The sequence below is a fragment of the Myiozetetes cayanensis genome, unplaced genomic scaffold (assembly GCF_022539395.1).
Source record: "Myiozetetes cayanensis isolate MyiCay16 unplaced genomic scaffold, myiCay2020 scf1, whole genome shotgun sequence".
Taxonomy (NCBI): Eukaryota; Metazoa; Chordata; class Aves; order Passeriformes; family Tyrannidae; genus Myiozetetes; species Myiozetetes cayanensis.
In genome coordinates this window covers 137,991,811-138,011,923 of record NW_026086604.1, presented here as the reverse complement: position 1 = coordinate 138,011,923, position 20,113 = coordinate 137,991,811, and the positions used below count along the sequence as shown (strand labels likewise).

Genomic DNA, 20,113 nt, shown 5'->3' with positions numbered 1-20,113 from the left:
AACCAAGACAAGGACTTGTAAATTGATTTAGCTTCACGGACTCTTTTATATATATATTTATATATCAAAAAAAACAGAGTTGGAGTGTATCAGGGCTCCAAAACATCAACAAAAATAAAGAACAGTTGAATCTTCTTTAAGCCTAGCACAGCTGAAGTGTTCTGTTTAGGAGTAATCTGGTTCCTTTTTCTGATGACATTTTAGAGGACACAGCTTTTCCCAGCCTTTGGCTCTCAAGCCTCACTGCTGAGGATGAATGGGTTAAGAAACAGTTTAGCAACTACAGGAAAAGAAACAGTTCAATATTTTTGCTATTACTGTTAAGTCTATTAACAGAAACAAATACTGATGCAAAGGGAAAACAACATCAATTGATCTCAAATGCTGTGACAAAACATCTAAACTCAGAAAAGGAAGAGAACGAAAAACAAACCATATGATAAAAAGAAATACTGTGTTTTTTAAAGTAAACTGCATTGAAAAGTCTTATTTCTATATTCCACACATTCAACAATAAACCCAGACTCATATATAAAATTCTGGTATTATTCCCTTCCTAGCTTTGTTCTCAGCCCCAAAAGGTACCTGGATTAGTAAAGCTAAAACTGAGATCACAGAATCACAGAACATGTCTAGTTGGAAGGAACCCACAAGGATCACTGAGTCCAACTCATGGCCCTGCACAGAACCATCCCCAAGAGTCACACCATGTGCCTGAGAGCACTGTCCAAACGCTTCTTTAACTCAGACAAGCTTGGCGCTGTGGCCACCTCTGCAGGAAGCCTGTTCCAGTGCCCAAACACCCTCTGGGTGAAGAACGTTTTCTAATATCTAACCTAAACCTGCCCTGATACAGCTTCAGGCCACTCCCTTGGGACCTGTCACTGGTCACCACAGAGAAGAGATCAGTGCCTGCCTCTCTTCTTCCCTCATGAGGAAGTTGTAGACTGTGATGTGTGAGGAGATGACAGTGAGAAGACAAACATGATGAATGTTGAATATTAAAAAAAAAAAAAAATTAAGAAAGTTTCGTATTTTTTCTCTATTTACAATGAAGGGGTTTTTAATTCCACATATGAAAGAAGTTTTCACTCCTGATCCATAAGCCATAGCTTGCCTGGGAAATATTCGTTTCTTGAAGCAAGTGAAAAATGTTAACTACTATCAAGATGCACTGCTCTCAAGAAGACCTGATGGTGGTTCAAATTATCTTGAAGAAACACTGTTTCTAGGAAACAGAGACAGGATCTTGTCAACATTCCCTATGCAGTTGTTCAGTGTTACAGGAACCTGAACTGCTTATCAGGAAATAGAACAATTAAGGGCATTTCTAACCCTGAAATGGAAACAATCATTCCTTAAATGGCATGAAATGATATATAAATAGGACATACAAACCTTTTTCCCAATCTATAGAATAAATATTAATGTTATGAGAAATTTATCAGAAATACATATTTGAGAATGAGATCTAGAAAGTCCCACAGATCTGAAGAGTATAATCTATTTTGTGGCACAGTTGACATCCTAAACCCAAGCTTCAAGGAGAGAGCACAGAGCAGTCTAAATGTTTACAATGCATGCTAACTTCCAAAACACTATAAAGGCAATTTCACCAAACCTTTTGACTTTGCTATCTTTGTAAGAGTTCTAATTTGATACAATACTCTGTGTATCAGAAAGAACTTTCTGAGTTCAACACATAGAAAACAGTACAAAGTGAACAGTTTAAGAGCTTCTATTTGTACACAATGAGTTAGGCACACATGATCAGGAAATAATCCAGTACTCAGGATTAAGAAACTACATTAATTTAAAAGCTCCTTATTCAGTATAACCAGACAAGAAAAAAAGAAAAAAAAAAAACACACACTCAGCTAATCTCTTTCGGACTGAAGTTTTGGATACCACAGGAGAAATTGTTTTGTTCCCATTAATTCAGATAAGAGATTAAATGAGGAGGGGCAGGATTGAGCAAAGGGGAGATAACAATATTACAAAACTTCCAAACGTCATATTCTGCATCTCTTTTATTGAATATCAGAAATTATTAAACACATTTCAATCCACATTTCCCTTTGCAGCTTTCAAACGGAATATTCTGGTGTTAACTGAAATAGTAGAACCTTTTGGCGCTATCATGCGTAAATGCTGACTGAAACAGACTTGGTAAAAAAAACTCCTTTGTGACACCAGTGATGAGCAATGCCATCTTTATTGTCATTACCTCAAGGGCTGTCTGGCACAGGGACTGAAAACAATCTGCAGAAGCAACTCAGGAATGCAGAGGGTGAGGGGAAGCTTAACACATTCTATGGATTCTGTGCTCCTAGGCGTGCAACAGTCAATCTAACAGCTTCAACAAACACAAACCGTGCAATCCATAACAGCAGTTTGGTGCTATACTTCATGTGTTTGGAAATATAAGTGCTCCCTCTTCCACAGAGAAAAAAGTAGCCAAGAAAGAAGATCATACACTGCCTTCATACCAAGGCATAAACTCCTGCAGAGAAAGAGGTTATCATTTATCTGACTTCAAGATGCAGGGTCCATCTGAACAGTTATTTTGTGGATGTACACATTCCCTCACACAAGGTCAGATAACTTTTCCCTACTGAGAACTAGAGGTTACATTCACCTTCAACCCTTTGTACCTTCAACTTTGCCAATGTGAAGTAAGCAGTACACGGGTCCATCTGATTTCTGCCCCTGCTGTAGAATCTAAACACTGCAAGGACTCTAGAAGTAAAGCGAAAATTTTGGAAAAGAAAAAGTCAAGGCAAACCTATCCTGGATTCACCTAACAGAAGACCAATGGACTTGCCACGCTCATGCAATGAGTACCCTCTACATGGAAAAGCTGGAGACAGGGAAGTTTTGATCAATTCCAAAGGTGACGCAAAAATAGAAGTACATACTTTTAAGGAAAACAGTGTTAGGCTGATTTCAGACATTTGGTGACAGCATACCCTTCAAGCAAGCACAAAATGGTGACAAAGCTGCACATTTATAATCCTCTAACATCAACTTTGCTAATGGTCTGGAGTTGCATTTTGAAGACTGGTTTTAGGGTCAGTTTTTTAAAAGTCTGGCAAAGGCTTACAGGGCTTAATCTATTGGGGGCAAGGTATAACACAGTTTGATGGTGAGAGCCCACAAGGACAACACCCCTTAAGTGCTAAACCTGAGCAGTCCCAGCTTGCAATGGCTATGCACTCCAGGCTCTGAAAATCTCCCTCTGATCTCTCTGACAGCAGTTCGCACACTGTAAATCTTCATGTATGTCTAACTCAGGGCCAGCACCAAGAGGTCAACAGATGGTATCTCAGACAAGGACAGCAGACAGCTCTACTGACAGACAACACGACAAAGTTAACAAAAAGTGAATCAAAGAAAAAACATCAACATGTAGGACTTAAAAAAAAAAAAAACCATGACACAACTTAAAGTATTTTTGTCCAATCTGAAAAAGGCCTAAGTACATTAATCTTGCATTTTTATATTTAGTGTACCTGAGCACTGGGCAACACAGAATGCAGTATGGCTTCTAGAAATCCTACAAAAGGAATATCTAATTTCTCTCTGAATACCACTGCAGAATGTAACTGTTCCAAGATATGAGTTTGACTATCATCAACACTATCAGAATATTCCAATAAAAAATAACTTCCTTTTAATAACAGATCTTTATGCATCAACAGAAGATCTGTGCATGTGAGACAACCCATGGAGCCCATCTCAGAACAGGTTGAGAAAGTTTCCATTTTGAATCTTTGCTCTTCCCTGAAAGCATCAACCTTTTGTACAGATGCTCTGTACACTTCCAAGAGCTTCTAAAGAAAACCACCAAAGTTTTTATCAATTAATATTTTCTTACATATTTCTTTTGGTGGCTGCATCACAAAAGACTATGTCAATTCATTAACTGGTTGAAAGTGATGGATGCAAGAAATTAAACTATAAACGCAATCTTATTTTACATTAAGTAATTTTATTTAAAAAATAACCCTTCAATGAATGCAAAAATGTACCTCATTTTTGCTAGTTTCAAATTTACTCATTTTTGCCTTTGTAGAAAAGTAATTTTACTTTCATCACCAAAAAATTGCAGCAGTATATAGCAGTATCTAGGACACCCCCCAAACACTCTTTTCCCTACTAATAATGTATAATAGCTCCTTGTTAGCATCAGAGGTTATCCCATCACATCACAGTGCTCCAGCCCAGACATTCTTAATGTCTTCTCTGCCTCCCAACATGGAACACATTAAAAATGCTTCAGCACAAAACAATCTCTGCCCTCTAGAGATGATCATCTTATGGAATATTGACCACCTTTTTAAAACTAAATGGCAGATATTTCCTTAAAAAGCCTGAACTCCAGGGGAGAGAAAAACAAACATGCACACACAAAAAAACCCCAAACAACCAAAATCCCAAACCAAACAAAACACCAAAAAAACCCATCTCCACACAAACACACAAAACCAAAAAAAAAACACAAACAAACAAAAAACCCAAAAAACAAACAAACAAAAAAGTCCACTTCCTACATAGTTGTATCCCCAGCATTTTGCTAGTCATTCCCTGGCCAAAGTCATAATAAAACCATTACATTCCATCTGGACATGAAAAAACCCACCCTTTTACTGGAAGAGCAGTCACCTGCTGGCACAGATGCCCAGAGAGATTCTAGAGACTCCATCCTTGGAGATATTTAAAACCCAAGTAGACACAGTCCTTCGTAATTTGCTCTCACTGACCCTGCTTGTGCAGAGGGGTTAGTGTAGATAATCCCAAAAGGTCCTTCCAGCATCAACCCTTCTACAATTCTTTGGTAATACACAGAAAACTACAAATTGGGTATTAAAAGATAGTGTATTAAAATGTTTTACTTCTGACTGAAAAAAAACCAGGTTAAAAATGTATCTTGCTAAAAAAACCAAAATAACACACCCAGTCTCCTGTGCTGCCCCCAAGATAACTGAAAAGGAGCCCTCAGCTTCAGTGACCAGGCATTTTAGCTCTTGGTAAAAATCAAGTCATTCTTTTCTCTTTTTCTCCATGTTTATAACAAAATAGTAGGGTAGATGGTTGGAAGTTGACACAAGGTACATTTCCGTCACTTTTAGTGGCTGTCTTCTCTTCACCACATTCCTCCAGAGGCCAAGGAGGGTGACACGATCTGTGCCCCTCTGTTAACAGTCAAAACACACAGACACTGGACCAGCAGCACAGACACAAATTCCTCAGAAATACCCCAAGTTTCCCATCTGGAACCACCAGCAAAAACAGTCGGATGTCCCACACAAACCCCTCAACACGCACCCCTGACTCTCACCACGGCAAAGCACCTCACCTTCCAAGCCAGCCAGGTAGGAACATAAACTAAAAAAATCCTACTCATCTTAAGCCAAAGGAATGTCACAACAAGGTAAGTGTTCCATCCAGGCCCGTTTTACCAAAATAAATGCTGAGGCAGAGCAGCCTCAGGGCACTGAGGGGGTGTCAGGGCTGCAGGCCCTGGGAGCCTGTGGCACCACTGAGGAGACAGGCCTGCCCCTGGAGCCCTCTCAGCTCCGCTCTCTTCAGAGTGGCACAACTGCACCAACACACTTTTCTGGACAGCCCACGAGAGGGATGTCTACAGCTCCAGCTACGTGCACCAAGCAGCTCTGACAGGTCCAGGACAGCCCTCTGAGCCATCTGACCAAAAAAAGGGACTCCAGATGTCAACTCTGGACTGTTAACCTCAGCCTTCAAACTCAAGTAGGTGTTTTGGTTTAGTGCTAATTGAATGAGATTCATCAATACTTCAGAGTTATTAGTTTTAACTGAAAGAGATGAAGCCCATACCCAATACAGCAGCACCTTCACACACAGTACTCAAACATTAAAGGCACACAAACATAAAAAGTCTTTTCCTTGGGGACTCAGCAGAAGCTCTCCTACAGCATTAGTGACAGCTTTGTCTCTGGATCAAGATTAAAAATCCCAAGTGACAGAATTCACAGGTATCTTCTTCAGACACTATTACACAAGCCAATAAATTTTACACATAAATCATGCTATGAAGTTAAAACACAAAACTTGAACTGAACTACTAAAGATAGAAGAAATAAGGGAATGACATCAACAGAACAACCCAAATAAAGTTCTTGATTTCGTGCTCTATTCTTAAAGAAGAAAAAAAGAAAAACCCAGCAAACAATATTTCCAATGCTGCATGTATCAAAACAAAAAAAAAAAGCTGATAAGTATTTTGCAGTCTTTGTGTCTGAAGATGTGAGAAAAAGACCAGTTGCCTTCAGTTTTTAAAATATACCTATAATGTAAATCAAGTATCTAACATACCGCACACACAGCATCAAATCTTACAGATTAATAAGTTCTGTAAGATGTTTTTTAAAATTACTTCCTTTATTTCACAAAGGGGGGTTGAAAATCCTTTTAAGTGGTCCATACAGTTTTCTGAAGCTATAAATCTTAGTAAGGTCAAGAAACTTATTTCTCTCAAGTGTCAAATGTCTCATATTTTAATGTGTATACATTTTTAATGTTTGAGAATTGTTACTATATAATCTTTTATCCATTAACTACCAAAGAATAATCCAGATAAAGCAACCATACAGAACACGTGAAGTATGTTTTTATAACTCCAGGCACTGCCATTGCATACATTAAAAATGTACTTGCAATGAGATGAAATATGTTCTGTACAAAAACTGGAACTAGAAGAGAATCACAGTTGGTTTTATTAATGTTTTCATATTTGTTATTCATCACATCTTCAAGATACATGTTTTAGATGTTTGATCTTCCAGCCACCTCAATTCTTTAAGACCCTCTTCCCATCTCTGTAAGAATCAATCATCTTGTAAAAGTGAATGGAAAAAACCCACATCTCTACCACTCTACTTTGAAAAGGCTGGTCTCCTGAAAGCATTACCTTTTTACAGACCTGATGTTACACTAGTCCTTTGTTAACTACTGCAGGCATAGTTTCCAGTATACCTTTGCTCTATTTTTCCTATTTGATAGCAAGACTTATAAAACATGAGAATGCCATGCAAATTGATAATTTAAAAATCACTGCAGGTCTGAATATCACTTTATTGATTCTTCTCATCTTCCCACATTTCAGCTTACCTCAGATCCTGAGGAAATCTGACTTCGGCCTGGCTGATTCTGAAGGTGACCAGCATTTCTCTCTGTCATAGAATCCACTGCATTGTCATCCTGTTCAACCATTTCCATGGTCATCTGTCTGAAAGTAAATACATACACATTTAAATAATGCAGTACATGGAGGAGTGCAATTCCAAACTATTTTATATTTGGAGCAGACAACTAGTAAAAAATAAATACATTTCTGTCAAAACAATGAGATTAACTGAAGTCCTTTCTTCCCATTCCCCTGTATTAAAATATTAATTCATATAGCCAGGAGCTCTAAAATAAGTACTTTGGAAAGCTGCAAGGGGAGGCAGTTCTGGAAATGGCTGTCAGGGAGGGACAAGCATGGAGTCCCAGGGTCCCATGCACTGTTGCCAGTGGGGTTGGGAGCGCAGTGCTCCACAGCAGATCTCTCGGGCCTCACATCTCGCACTGGACATGGCTCGAGCTGCCCAGCAGCCACGTGCTGCTACATTCCTCTCAAACCTTCCAAGATGCCGATTCCCAGGTGGGATCAACACTTGAACTGTCCGTAAACTACTCATGGCTCAAGACCCACAATGATTCTTCTAATTTTGCAGGATTAAAAGTAGGGTAAGTTTCATAGGAAAATAAGTAACTTGATGACCCTCAGTTTAAACTAAGAGTTTAAACTCCAGATAGAAAGCTTCCAAATGTATCTGCTATATAAAAATGCAATTACCTGACAATTCCTTTTCGATATTTCTTGGCACACTTAGTCATAACGGAAGGTGTGAATTTTAAAACAAGAGCTTGGTTCTCTTCGGCTCCCTTTCTCTCCTACCAAACCCTGCACTGAAGGTGCAACATTGAACAGGTGATGTCAAACATTGCCATGGCAACAGGTCAGTTTACAAACAGAACACAGACAGGATAGGGTCAGGCAGAGGCAGGCAGGCCCTCAGGCATGCTCCCACCTACACCCTACTTACACAACCCATTGAGGCCGCAAAAGGAAGACGTGATAGAGATGAGGGATTTAAGAGGCAGCAAATATCAATTCCTTGGGTTTCATTACTGTAACTAGGGGATGGCAAGCCCGTCTGAACTCAAAGTTCAACTATTTCAACTGGTTGATAGTTACTTCCATTTCTTCTCAGGTCTTACACTGAGAAATGGAAGAGGCAGGGAAGGAAAACTGCTACCCACCTGACTCTGAGACTCTGGAATTTAGTCCCACAGGTTAAAAGTAACTACACTGAATCAAATTAAATGTAAACCAAACTCCTTTTGCGGCACTATTTTAGAGAACATTCCACAATCTTTGAAAATAAATTTTATTGGTTTCTTTGAAAGTCACCCTTTCGTCACAGAATAAAGGCATGAAAATATGAAAAGATATCCAGTCAAATGATGCAGAGCACAGTTTGAGCTCATACGCCTCCAGCAGTATTCTAGTGACCAGACTTACAGTCCTACAGCTAGAGGTAGCCAAGCTGTACACAATTCAGCATTTTATGAGTTAACATTAGTATTTCTGCCCACATAAGTTTTGTACCCTATCCCCAGTATCAATTCAGATTACAACCTTAAGAAGCTATTTTACACCTAAAATCTTTCTACATTTTTGTCTTGTTAGTTACCACTAATTACCTTTTTCTCTAGATACAATCAAATTAAGGATCTACTGAAATTCACCAAAGTTTTTTTAATGGCTTTATATATACATGCAATATAATGACAATAATAAAGTAGAGAAAAAATTCTTTCTTCATAAACTAGGGTCATCCATGGAGTCTTAAACATGAAAGCTCTATCTGGTTCATGGTAAGAATGCCTCCATAAGCTTCATAACAGCTCACACACCAAGGAAGATTAAATAACGCATAGGTACTGGCAACATATTCATTGTAATCTCTTCCTAAACATGGGAATAAAGTCAGAATTAATTCACTTTATGAAGGCCCTTAAGTATTTTTGTATCCAGAGCCATCTGTCACAGAAAACCAACTGTTGGAGGGGAAAAAAAAAAAGTACTTATTATTCCCACTAAATGCATTTCATAGAAATTTTACCTAGAAAAAGCCATTTTTCATCTAGGGGGAAAAAAAGGATTTAGTTCCTAATTTTAGCTTCATATTTCACTGATTGCAGAGCACTATAAAAATTTATTTATTTTTACTACTTTATCAGGATTTTTCTTCCAAAGTCTTTTCATCTGCAGTGCTCCAGTAACTGATTTGGCAAATTGCTACAAAAGAGCATCAGTACAGCAGAAAATCTAACAAAGTTATTCCTTGTACTTGGCAAAATACGGTACAGACAAAGAGACATATATTTTAGATTATTTATGTTTAATTAGAAAAACAGTAGCAAGTACTATACATGTCAGTGAAGTGACAAATATACCTAAGATTTATGATATACATGAAAAACTCTGGAATTTATATAGATTTTCCATCTATAATTGTGTATATGCTGACTCTTAATACAAATGATTGCTCAATTTAAAACTTTAGCAAGGTGGAGTAAAGTCTGAAAATCTGACTGCCATAAAATGCTACTGTTACCTGGGAACACAGCAAAATACTCTTCCTAGATAAGCTCACACCCATCTCTTTTTGTTAACCTCTGTTTGTAAACAGAGACTTGACTAGAAACAACATCCAAATATAAAGATCCACCTATAGCCTAAAAAAACCAAAACAAGAATAATGAAGTACACAACTAATTTTAAAAGATACACTAGTTATCTTGGCATAAAACTTCAATGAGAAAGATAACTAAAGACAAAACGAAGCACATTAGCATCGAATTCAGATGTGTTACAATATTAGCAATGTTTGATAAGACATAAGCTCAGGGGATCACTAAACTCGCAGGAGCAGGTCAGTCAGTTGCAGTCATTTGAGTCCACAGGGTCAGTCACACAGAGCTGTGTCACCTCATGTGGGCTTGTGCACACTTAAGGCCAGGCATGCTAAGGAACTCCTGAATTTCACAGTCCAGTCTGGACTGTCACTGTCTTTGGAGCACTCTCATAAACGGTCAGATTCCTATAACCTGAACTAAAGAGAGCTTGTATTTCCTGTATATAATTTTAACATGAATACATCAAACTTTTAAGAAATACACACACAAAAGAAAGATCATTATCATAATTATCCTTTTTCTAAAACGCAATACAGACTGTGTCACAAAACAGTTATAAATCCAGTCCAGAAACTACTGACATAAACAGTTTCCACATGTATCACACTCAATCAGTCTATACTGCTAGCAAATTCTAACATATGCATTGCTTTAAGTTTCAAAGAGAGAAAAACAGAATTTTCTGCCGAGCATCAAAAATCCTTTATAAAAGCCTACCAGTAGTAGTACATGACATGCTTTAAAGTTCACATTACCTTCCTTCTATTTTAAAGTAAAACTAAGTAAACAGTTTTTACATATGTGGTCTTAGGTCCTGTTTAAAAGTATTTTTTCTTCACTGTATGATTTAATTATATACAAGTTTTAGGCTTATACTCAGTATTAATACATTATTTTCTTATGTTTTCTACCTTAGTTGCTTACAGTCACTGAACAGTAATTTTAAATATTCATCTGGATTTTTAAATTAATAAATAAGTTATACCTCTGCACTCCCATAAAAAGGGGGCAAAAATAACCATTCCATAATGTAAGCAAAGACACCTGCTTCTTCATACAACTTAGCAAAGAAAATCTTCAGCATCTGGCACAAAGTTTCACCATTACCAAAGCTTGTAAGGTTTCAATATATAAGCACATGTTTATTACACTCACTGAGATGAATGTACAGCAGGTCAGCAGCAGATAAACACTAAGATGATGCACACAGTGCACATCATAAGCTTCTTCAACTGCCATCAGTTGAAACATCCCTGGCAGGATAAATCTGGCAGACACAATCAGTTAAACACTGCCAGGTTTCCTAGAAAATTGGGAGTAATTTACAACTAAAAGTGTGAACTTTTTACGTCTTTGTCCATAAGTAAAAGATGAAGGATCAAAATATCATCTTCTGTAATAAAGAGCACAAAAGATCCCTTCACTTCCTCCAGTACTGTTGTTTGTTTTCCATCACTGAATATTCATACAAATACTTAAACTCTGTTGACAAAATTAAACTGCAAAAGCAAACTGGTACAATATTTTGCATATCTGAAAATGTGTGACTGTCTAATTAAATACCCAGAGACACTTTAAAAAACAACTTTTTTATTTCAACCATACTTTATACATCGGAGAGTTCTTAAAAAGGAGGTTTATTACAAAGAAACTCATAAGGGGCTGAGAAATGTTTCAGTCCTTGCTCCAAATCACTTTGAAGGCTTTTATTCACAGGGGAAAAGAAAGCAAGGATGTGAATTTACAAGCACCTGTTTTGCATTTATTGATGACCCCAGTGAGTGTGGAAACTCAGAATGCACTCGTTTTAGAGAGGCATTGTGTTTTAAAGTACGAGCTCTGTAATAACCTGTTTTACTACCCTATGGTGTGAAGCACACCAGCTGGCAAGGTGGTTGCAGTGGTCAGCCAGGTAAAACAGACTAGACTTTGCAAGTGTAAACTTCCAGTTTTAGGTATGTATCATCAGAAGCTTCATCACTACGTTTCTTGTGTCTCCTAAGCTCTGTGTTTCCTTATTTTCTTCCCCATCCTTTTGTTCCTTGAACACCCTAGCAAAACCCTAAAAAAAATTTTAAATGCACAACTTGCCGTTCTTGTGCGCACAAGCAATGCTACCTGTCCACTCTGCACCTGTCACCTCAGCCATCCAGACCAGGCAGTGCCGAGCCAGCTGGCAAGAGGACACACGGTCCCCCTTCAGAAGGGTCCAACTAGCCCCCCTGGATAACCCAGAGAACCATTCAAGCATCAGTCCCTCTGGAATCACTTAGCACTCAGCACCACGTATGATGTTGCCACTGCAGTGGGGGATGCAGACAAACCCCTCAAACTTAAGGCAAGACCTCGGAGTCACGGAGCCCACTGTGATCCTCCCCCCGCCTGTTCTGCTGACCCAGCTCGGAAAGCCCTGCGGGCCAAGATGTAACGGGATGTACGGGGTTAAGAGGAAACGACACCGGGTACCCCCGCTCCGCCCCGGCCGGGGCAGCCCCGCCGAGGCCCCGGGACCGGCCGTCGGGGCGCTCCACCCGCAGCGGGCCGGCACTGCCCCCGCTCCTCCCGCCGAGCCGAGCCGCTCCCAGAGCAAGGGCCGGAGCCGTCCCTGTCAGAGCCCGGCGACAGCGCGGCTCCCGGCCGGTAACGGAGCTGGCGCTCCGCGCGCCCCTTCTGGAATTCCCAGTGCGCGGAGCCGCCTCGGGGCCGCCCGGCACCGCCGTGCGGGCTCTGCGCGGCCGGCCCTGAGCGCGGCGCGCTCCCGACTGCCGGCGGGGCCGCGCTCGGCCGCCTCACTGCGCGCTCCCGGCGGCGGGGCTGAGCCGAGCGCGGCACAGCGCCCCCCGCCTGCCCTGCCTTGCCCTGCCCTGCCCCGCCGTGCCCGCCCGCCCCTGCCCTCCGCGCCGCCGGCGCCGCCCGCTGCCCTCCGCGCTGCCCCGCTGCCGGCCCGCGGGGGGTCGGGCTGCGCGCACACGTGTCCCCGCCCCCTCCCGCAACTCACCCGCCGCCCTGTACGTGCTGCCCCCGTCACAGGGGGTGGGGGGGACCGGGGACCGGGCGGAGCCGCGCGTCGGCCTCACGTCAGCGCTGATGCAGCCGCGCCGCCGCGGGGGCGCCGAGGAAATGGCGTCTGCGGGGCCTCCCAGCGCCAGCGGCCGCAGCGGGAGGGCGGGGCTGTGCGCGGGAGCGGCCGCGGGGCGCAACGGCCGCCGCGCTGACCAACCGCCGCCGCGGGGCCGCCCATCGGCCGGGGCGGGACGCGCCGCGCAGCGGGGCGGGGTAGGGGGGGCGGCCCCGCGGCGCCGCGGGCGGGGGCGGCCGGTAACGGCCCGGGCGGGCGCGGGGCCGCCGCGCTCCTCGCACCGCGGGCGGGGTGCGCGATGATAGCGGGGGCGGTGCCGCCCGCCCGCCGGGCCCCGCCGATAAGGGCGGTTGGCTGGGCCCCCCCCGACCCAGGGAAGAGACGCGGCGCAACCCCCGGGTGTCCCCTGGGCGGTACCGGAGCGCTGAGGGACGCGGGGGCCGCCCCGCCGCCCTGGTGCCCGCGGCTTCATTTGTAATTCAGCTTGGTAGAAGCACGTCCCTTACATCGTTCGTTCGTAGTATGACATGACATGACATGACATGACATGGTGTTTTATGTTTATCCGGATAAATAAGTCAGAAATCGCCGACGGGGACGGACGTGCGCGTTTCCCCGCTCGCTGCCATGGGATACGTGCGAATGTCATGAGTCATGTCGGGCTGGTGCCGTAGGTGTGAGCACGGCGTGTGCGCAGGGCCCGTGTGCCCGGGTTGAATATTAAAATGCCATAAATGCATGAGCCATAAACTTTGTTAATCGTGGTGTTTTAACATCGTATGTCTTACTGCTGCTTAGTGTTTTACAAAGTAGTGTAAGAAGGGATTACACTGCAGTATATTTTAAATCACGTCTACACATCACTCCACTTATATTGTGAAATTACATAACATGTTTACCATTTACCCTTTTTTTTTTCTTTTTGCTGTGAGAAACTATTCAGCAGTGAGCTAAATAAACATGGAAAACCTAAGTTAATTTCACATAACTCATTGTGATTGAAGAATTGGAGGATGTGTGTGTCAGGATTGGTGATATGTCCGTGCAGGCCAAACACTCAGTCTTATTCATGGCATGAAGAGAAACTGGGTATCGATTTCCTGTGTTTAAGAGAAGTCAAATAACTCTTATCTCTGACTTCATAAAAGATGAATCATATTTACTTGCAAAGGTTTTTGCCTTTAAGCATTTAGTTCATTAATTTGCTTCACAGAAGTTACCTAGCACAGCTATCAAAATCACAATGTAGTGGAAATAATACAGAATCTTCAATGTCCCTATTGCTTGAGCAAGTTTTTGGTTTTCATCCTACATTTCCTTTGCTGAAATGTTGAACAACACCCCCTTCCTGTTTTGAGTTCTGTTTCCCTCCTTTTGTTTGTTGCATATATTTTATGTGTCTATTCAGGGTTTTAAATAGGAGTTTCTCTTCCCATGATTAATAACCTTCTGGTTTGACACATCACCCGCTAGGTACACTATTGTTATGCTCATTTATAAAAAGTTATGCTTTACTAGAAAATCTCTGGTCAATTTAGCTGTAACGGGGGTACTTTTGATTTAGATGATCAATGAAGCATAGAGGGGTGAGAAAGTAATTATATTAAGATGTGAAACCAGCCAGAGTATTGTACAATGTAACTTTTTTGCACAAGTTAACTGTGAGGTCCATGGTGTCTTCAGCAAAATTAACTAGATGTCCCCTACTGTCACAGCTGAGTTCCTCCTTGGGTTGGCTCCATTCTGCAAGATGGATGCAAATACCCTTGAAACACAATGGTAGAGGTTGTACATAGGGGTGAGAAAGATGATTGTGAGAGGAAGATTATGTGGGCAGGGGTCATTCATCCCCTTGCCCTACAGTAGGGCATGCACAGAGTGTTGCTATTCGGTAATCAATAGGTGGTGTTTGGTGGCCACTCAAGCATCACCTCATGCTATGTACTGGCCCTACATAGTGTAATGTAGAGCTGATAAAATGGGGTGTCGGGATGGCTGGGCTGAGCGATAACTCATCCTTTCATCGACACTGTGTTACTCCACAGGGACACCTGCTAAGCATGAGTACTGACCAGCTGCTGCAGACCCTGGTAGCCCTGGCCTGTCTGCATAGGTAAGCACAGTTTATTGATAGGAAGCAACCGAGAAGGCAATTCCCTTTTTACTAGGTAATACTGTAATAGAGGCTATTCACAGTATTGTATGAACTCCAACAGATAGTGTTTTTGTATTTTATTTTAGCTTTTGATTCTCTTTGCTAGTAGTTTTTTACTCTCACTGCAGTAAGAGATTTTTGTGTAGTGTTGGAATGACTGTTGTGCTTGTCTTTGTTCCAGACGTGTATCCTGACAAACCGATATGTTAGCATATATTTGTTAGAATGTTAAGATAATTAAATGAACAGTCAAACACAAAACTACTGAGAATTACTCTGCTGAAATCTTTGGAAGAAATTCCAGCTTTGACTAGTATAACCAAAAAGCCAAAAGTAGCTTGGGATACTTCTAGCACCTCAAAAATGTTTTTGAAGGTAGAAGTCTTATTGCAAACAGGAAGAAATTTCGAATGGGTGTGTTAAATAACGGAAACCAGTGGAGTGAGTTCCTTATAAACAAGCTGAGAATTTCCATGAACTCTTAAAGCGTGAATTTGGATCAGTTGTTTTTTAGTAGTTTTCAAGTCATAAGCAGCTTTGAAGTGTTTAACTAAGAATTTACTACTATTTATACCTCTTCTCTCTGATAATTTAATGAAGTGTATTAGAGGAACGAGTGAGCTGCCAGAGGGATTTAGATCTTGGTGATACAAAGATGACTAACCAGCTTTGGCTCTTAATACAGCTTGCTGAAGTTGGTGGGCTGGAAGAGGAAGGGAATGAAGAGCAAGTGTTGCGTTCATGTTTAGGGTACTGTGTTTGTTACCTGAAGCCAGAATGGCCTTTGCCACAAAAGCACTCACTTGAACTAAAACAGTTCTCTTTAAATTGGTATCAATCCCTGATATGAACCAATTTAATTTCGAATGCTAAGACCAGAAGCAATCCATAAGATGGCCACACAGGTCAGGATTCTTTATGATTGTCATAATTTACATAAATTTGAAAACCAGGCTCTTGCTGTCGTCAGAATGACTACCTGAGTCATCTTTTCTCTCTAACCTAAAATGTCCAACCTGATGTTATGTCCTGCAAATTCAAGGAAGTATCAACAATTCAGTAGCAATTACTTTTTAATTGTGTTTTTTGGGCTCTGGTGGGCAAAGCCAGAAATATCCTTTCAACCTGGGTCAATTTTGAAGTCTGATCCACTGCACCATCCCATAGAGAGAAGTGCTCCATCACCTGAGGTGGGGTAGTAGATGAGCAGGGAGTTGGAGCAACTTCATTTGGCACCAAAAGAAACATGGTGCTCTTTGCAGAGAACATAAATATTCACCAATGTATATTACATCTGTAGGAATGCTATATCCATGTGATCTTCAGACAACTGATTTTACATATTGGGTCTCACAGCTGTCTTTTAAATAGATTTTTCTAAAGGAATGGGATTTTAAAAAATGATGCATTTCAGTTATATATCTTACGAAACACCTATTTAGTTTTCTTATAAAAAAGTTCATAGGTTGTCATGGTATGAGCAAAGACAGTGAAAGGGATATGCTGCCTGGGTTGGCTGATGATTTGTATTTAATTAGAATTCATACATTTGAAGATAATACAGGTAAGACTGACAGAAAAATATATTGGCATCCTATTTGAAATAGTACTGGTGCTTAATGATTTTGCTTTGATTGGGCATTATAGAAATGATCCAACTGTTGCCATCGTGACTGATGTTCAAATGTTTGTGGTTCTGTGACTTTCTTCCATCATAGAGACATTTGGTGTGTTACACATACCTCTTTTCAGCCCACATCCATATCCTACACATCCTAAACATTTAGGAATGATGAAATATAAGTTTTAGGTCAACAAAAAACCTTTATTCAAATTGTGTCTAAAATACCCTTAATGTTATTTAAATTAAGAAAATTATAACATATAGGTAGTTTATTTCCCACTGAAGGCTTAGGTAGAAGATGTCCAGTAAATGTAGTCTCACATAACATTTAATGACGTTCACTCTTAGGCTTTTCTAACAGCACTTTGTTTTTCTTCACATAACTGATATTTGATGTCTGTATCTTTGTCTCCTTGAATATTTCATGTCTGTAATTATTGTCATAGGTAACACAATAATTCCTTATTGGGTGTATGAACCTGGAGGAGACTGAATTACCATATAATAATTGCACCACAGGTCTCCTTGCAGACCACTCCAGTTTTAGCTGGACATTGGATAACCATACCTCTGCTGTTTCATTGCCTTTAAGGGAATAGGACAAGTACAGAGCTTGTAGAGGGGTCACAGAAAAGTGCAGTCAACACACACAGCCTCTGTTTTCATAATTTATTTTGTAAAAGTGATGAAAGTCAGAAGTAACCAATATCTGCATGGTGCAACAGAATCCTAAAACTTCTGAAGCAGAGAAGTAATTAGGTAAGAAGTACAGTTTAATGAATATAAAATACAGCAATGAATGTAAATGTAAGACTAATCATTTCTTTCACCTGTTTTTTTAATCCATTTGTATGTCAGGGAAAATATATATACAAATAGAAACAGAAATGGTACACCATTAGAAAGACAAATATTGAAAAACATTGTGAAAGGTAAATCTGTAAATATTTTTTCCAAATATGTTGTTTTTAAAAAAAGTTACACATCCCTAGAATTATAAATATTTAGTTATGTTTCCCTTTCCTAAACTGCGTTAAGGTGGAAGTGAGACTGAGTGACTGTATGAAGCAGTATAAGCACAAATTACTGATCCTTTTATTCTTATTTTTGCCAATGCCCATCACTGGAACCTTTGAAAATTGATAACTGCCTAAATTACTGCTCTGCTAAGGTAGCACCTAGACTTTAGTGGGTTGCAGAAGCCAGAAGCACAGGAAGGAATAGCCTTGAGGAATCCCAGGTCTGGCTTAGGGAGAAGTCTGGCCCAAGAGCTGTGAGGCTTTGCAGTACCTCAGCTAGCTCTACTCTGCCTTGTGTCATGTAAGTAATAGGATTTCTTTATTTGGAAGGCTTGAAGGTTATTATTAGTGAAGGGAGTGTCATGCACTATACTAAGTCGATATTTTAAAATATTTTTACTTTGATTTTCTTGGGTTTTAATTATTTAATTTTGGATAATAATTGCAGTAATGCTGCAATATTTTACACCCCAAGGATGAAATACATTTCATTGTGGTTTGTTTGTGTTTGATTTGGGGTTTTTTTACTTTTTTGGGATTTGTAATAACAAATTGAATTCTATAAATACTAAACAGTTATCACTAGTGATGTGCTAATATCTGGTATGTCCTGCAGTTTGAAAGAAGGGGTACTTGCTGATGCACCAAAACATACCAAAGCAAACCAGAGTGCACTATCAGCTAAACTTTGATCACATTATTAATCACTGCTTGAACAACAACACAAAAACCTAAAATGATTTGTGAATGTGTAGTTAAGTTCTTGGTTTGGTGTCTGTAAGTAAAGCTTTATGAGAAGAGGAATTGACAGGATGCAGCATCTGATTTCTCATCTACCAGTCCTAGATCAGGTCTCCAGAGCTATTGTCTCCCTACACAGTGGAGCCAGAACAAAGAAAACAATGGAGAAATGTATAGTTTGACAAATGACTTGATATTCTATACATTGCTATGTACTCATTTGTTGCTTATTCATTTCATAAGGGAAATTATTATAGTGGAAAAATAATATTCTGACTAAGGGACAGTGGTAAGGTGCGTGAAATGTTTAAATGACTGGTGAGTTCCATATATATGCAGGATGGTATTTCTGTTGCAGCAGAAAAAAAAATGATGACTAAGATCTATTACATGAAATTTTCTCATTTCCTCTCCTGAATAATGAACTTTCCTTATATAATAGTTTCCTCATAATATGAACAGCACATCTACTCAACAGTATTCATAATCATTTACAATCTATTACTGTTTGTAGAGAACTTTGAACTTTTCAGGTGAAAAGCGCAAGGTTTGTATAAAACATTATTTTGTACTTATAGCATGAATATTATAGCATGAATAACTGATGTTCTTTACAACTGCTTGAGTTCTATTTAAAAATTTAATTCATAAAACTTTAATATTAAAAGTCTTCGGAATAGGCTTTGTTTAAAGAATTCTACACACAACACAGTTTGTAACCTAATGTGAATACACTGTTTCAGAGGAATGTGATCCGTGTTTGCATACACTCCTTCTTGGCAAAAGATGTTTCCTTAGAACAAGGTGAGCCAATGCAGCAGCGTGGCCGGCACTGGTGACACACTGAGAAACTGCCTCACACAAAGATGAATGACATCAACCATTCTGATAATGCAATAAAAGACGAGCACAAATAAAGATCTCATATTTATTAAAAAATATTCAATGAAAATATGTAAAAATACTAAGAATATTTGCATTTGGTTAACAGAGTGGCTGTAGATTTTCTAGCCACCTGTAGGCTGCTTTCAGTGGGGGAGCAGATTTTTGTGTTGGTGGTAGATGGTTGTAAATGACAGTGAAGAACAAGAATACAGAATATAAAATGAAAAGCAGAAGCTGCTGAATAAATGGAGCTCACTAGACACAAAGGAAAGGGGTTTGGGAGCAATAAAGAAAAGGAAGAGATACAAGTGAAAGATAACTAAATAGAATAGTATTCAGTATAACAGAAGATTATCAGGCTATTTGCAGAATGTTTATTTGGCAGAGCTTCTGTATTTCTTTCATGTCAAGAATTGTTCATTCTTCATCTACCAGTGATACAGATGAATGTCTAAAGCAACATATTTTTCTGAAGAGGATATATCTTTCATCAAATGCTAACTCCACTAATCTATCTCCTTGATAATGCTATTTTGCCAGCTGGTTTATTTATAAACTGTTTTTTCTCATTCTATTTATCTGGCACTTTTGCACATTACAGAAGGTTTTCATCTCCATTAAGTGGGAAAAATATGTTTGACTGAATTATTTGAGAGACAAATATATGTATTTTTATAAAATCATTTCTCAGAAAACCCAAGGAAACTGTCAGTGGAAGGATGTCTAGTTTAATTTAGAAAATGATGTTTTAGAAACAGGCACTAGACATTTCCTATTTATCATATTTTAGTGAAGATGGATGCTCCTTGCTCTTTCCCCCT

General features: G+C 40.1%; 1 protein-coding gene across 8 annotated transcripts in view; it reads right to left on the bottom strand.

The window, feature by feature from the left end:
* Window positions 1-12,928, bottom strand: part of CREM (cAMP responsive element modulator) — a 38,599-nt gene extending 25,671 nt beyond the window's left edge. The window contains exons 1-2 of one of the 8 annotated variants that reach the window (XM_050332478.1): window positions 12,788-12,928; window positions 7,150-7,267 (exon numbers count right to left, since the gene is read on the bottom strand). In XM_050332478.1, coding sequence (XP_050188435.1) covers window positions 7,150-7,263 — 114 coding nt within the window. In that variant the 5' untranslated portion in view covers window positions 7,264-7,267; window positions 12,788-12,928. Of the gene's footprint in view, window positions 1-7,149; window positions 7,268-7,879; window positions 7,982-12,787 lie in introns of those variants that run through there. The other 7 variants (XM_050332544.1, XM_050332467.1, XM_050332504.1 and 4 more) reach the window with 7 other exon arrangements.
* Between the last annotated feature and the right edge of the window lie 7,185 nt (window positions 12,929-20,113).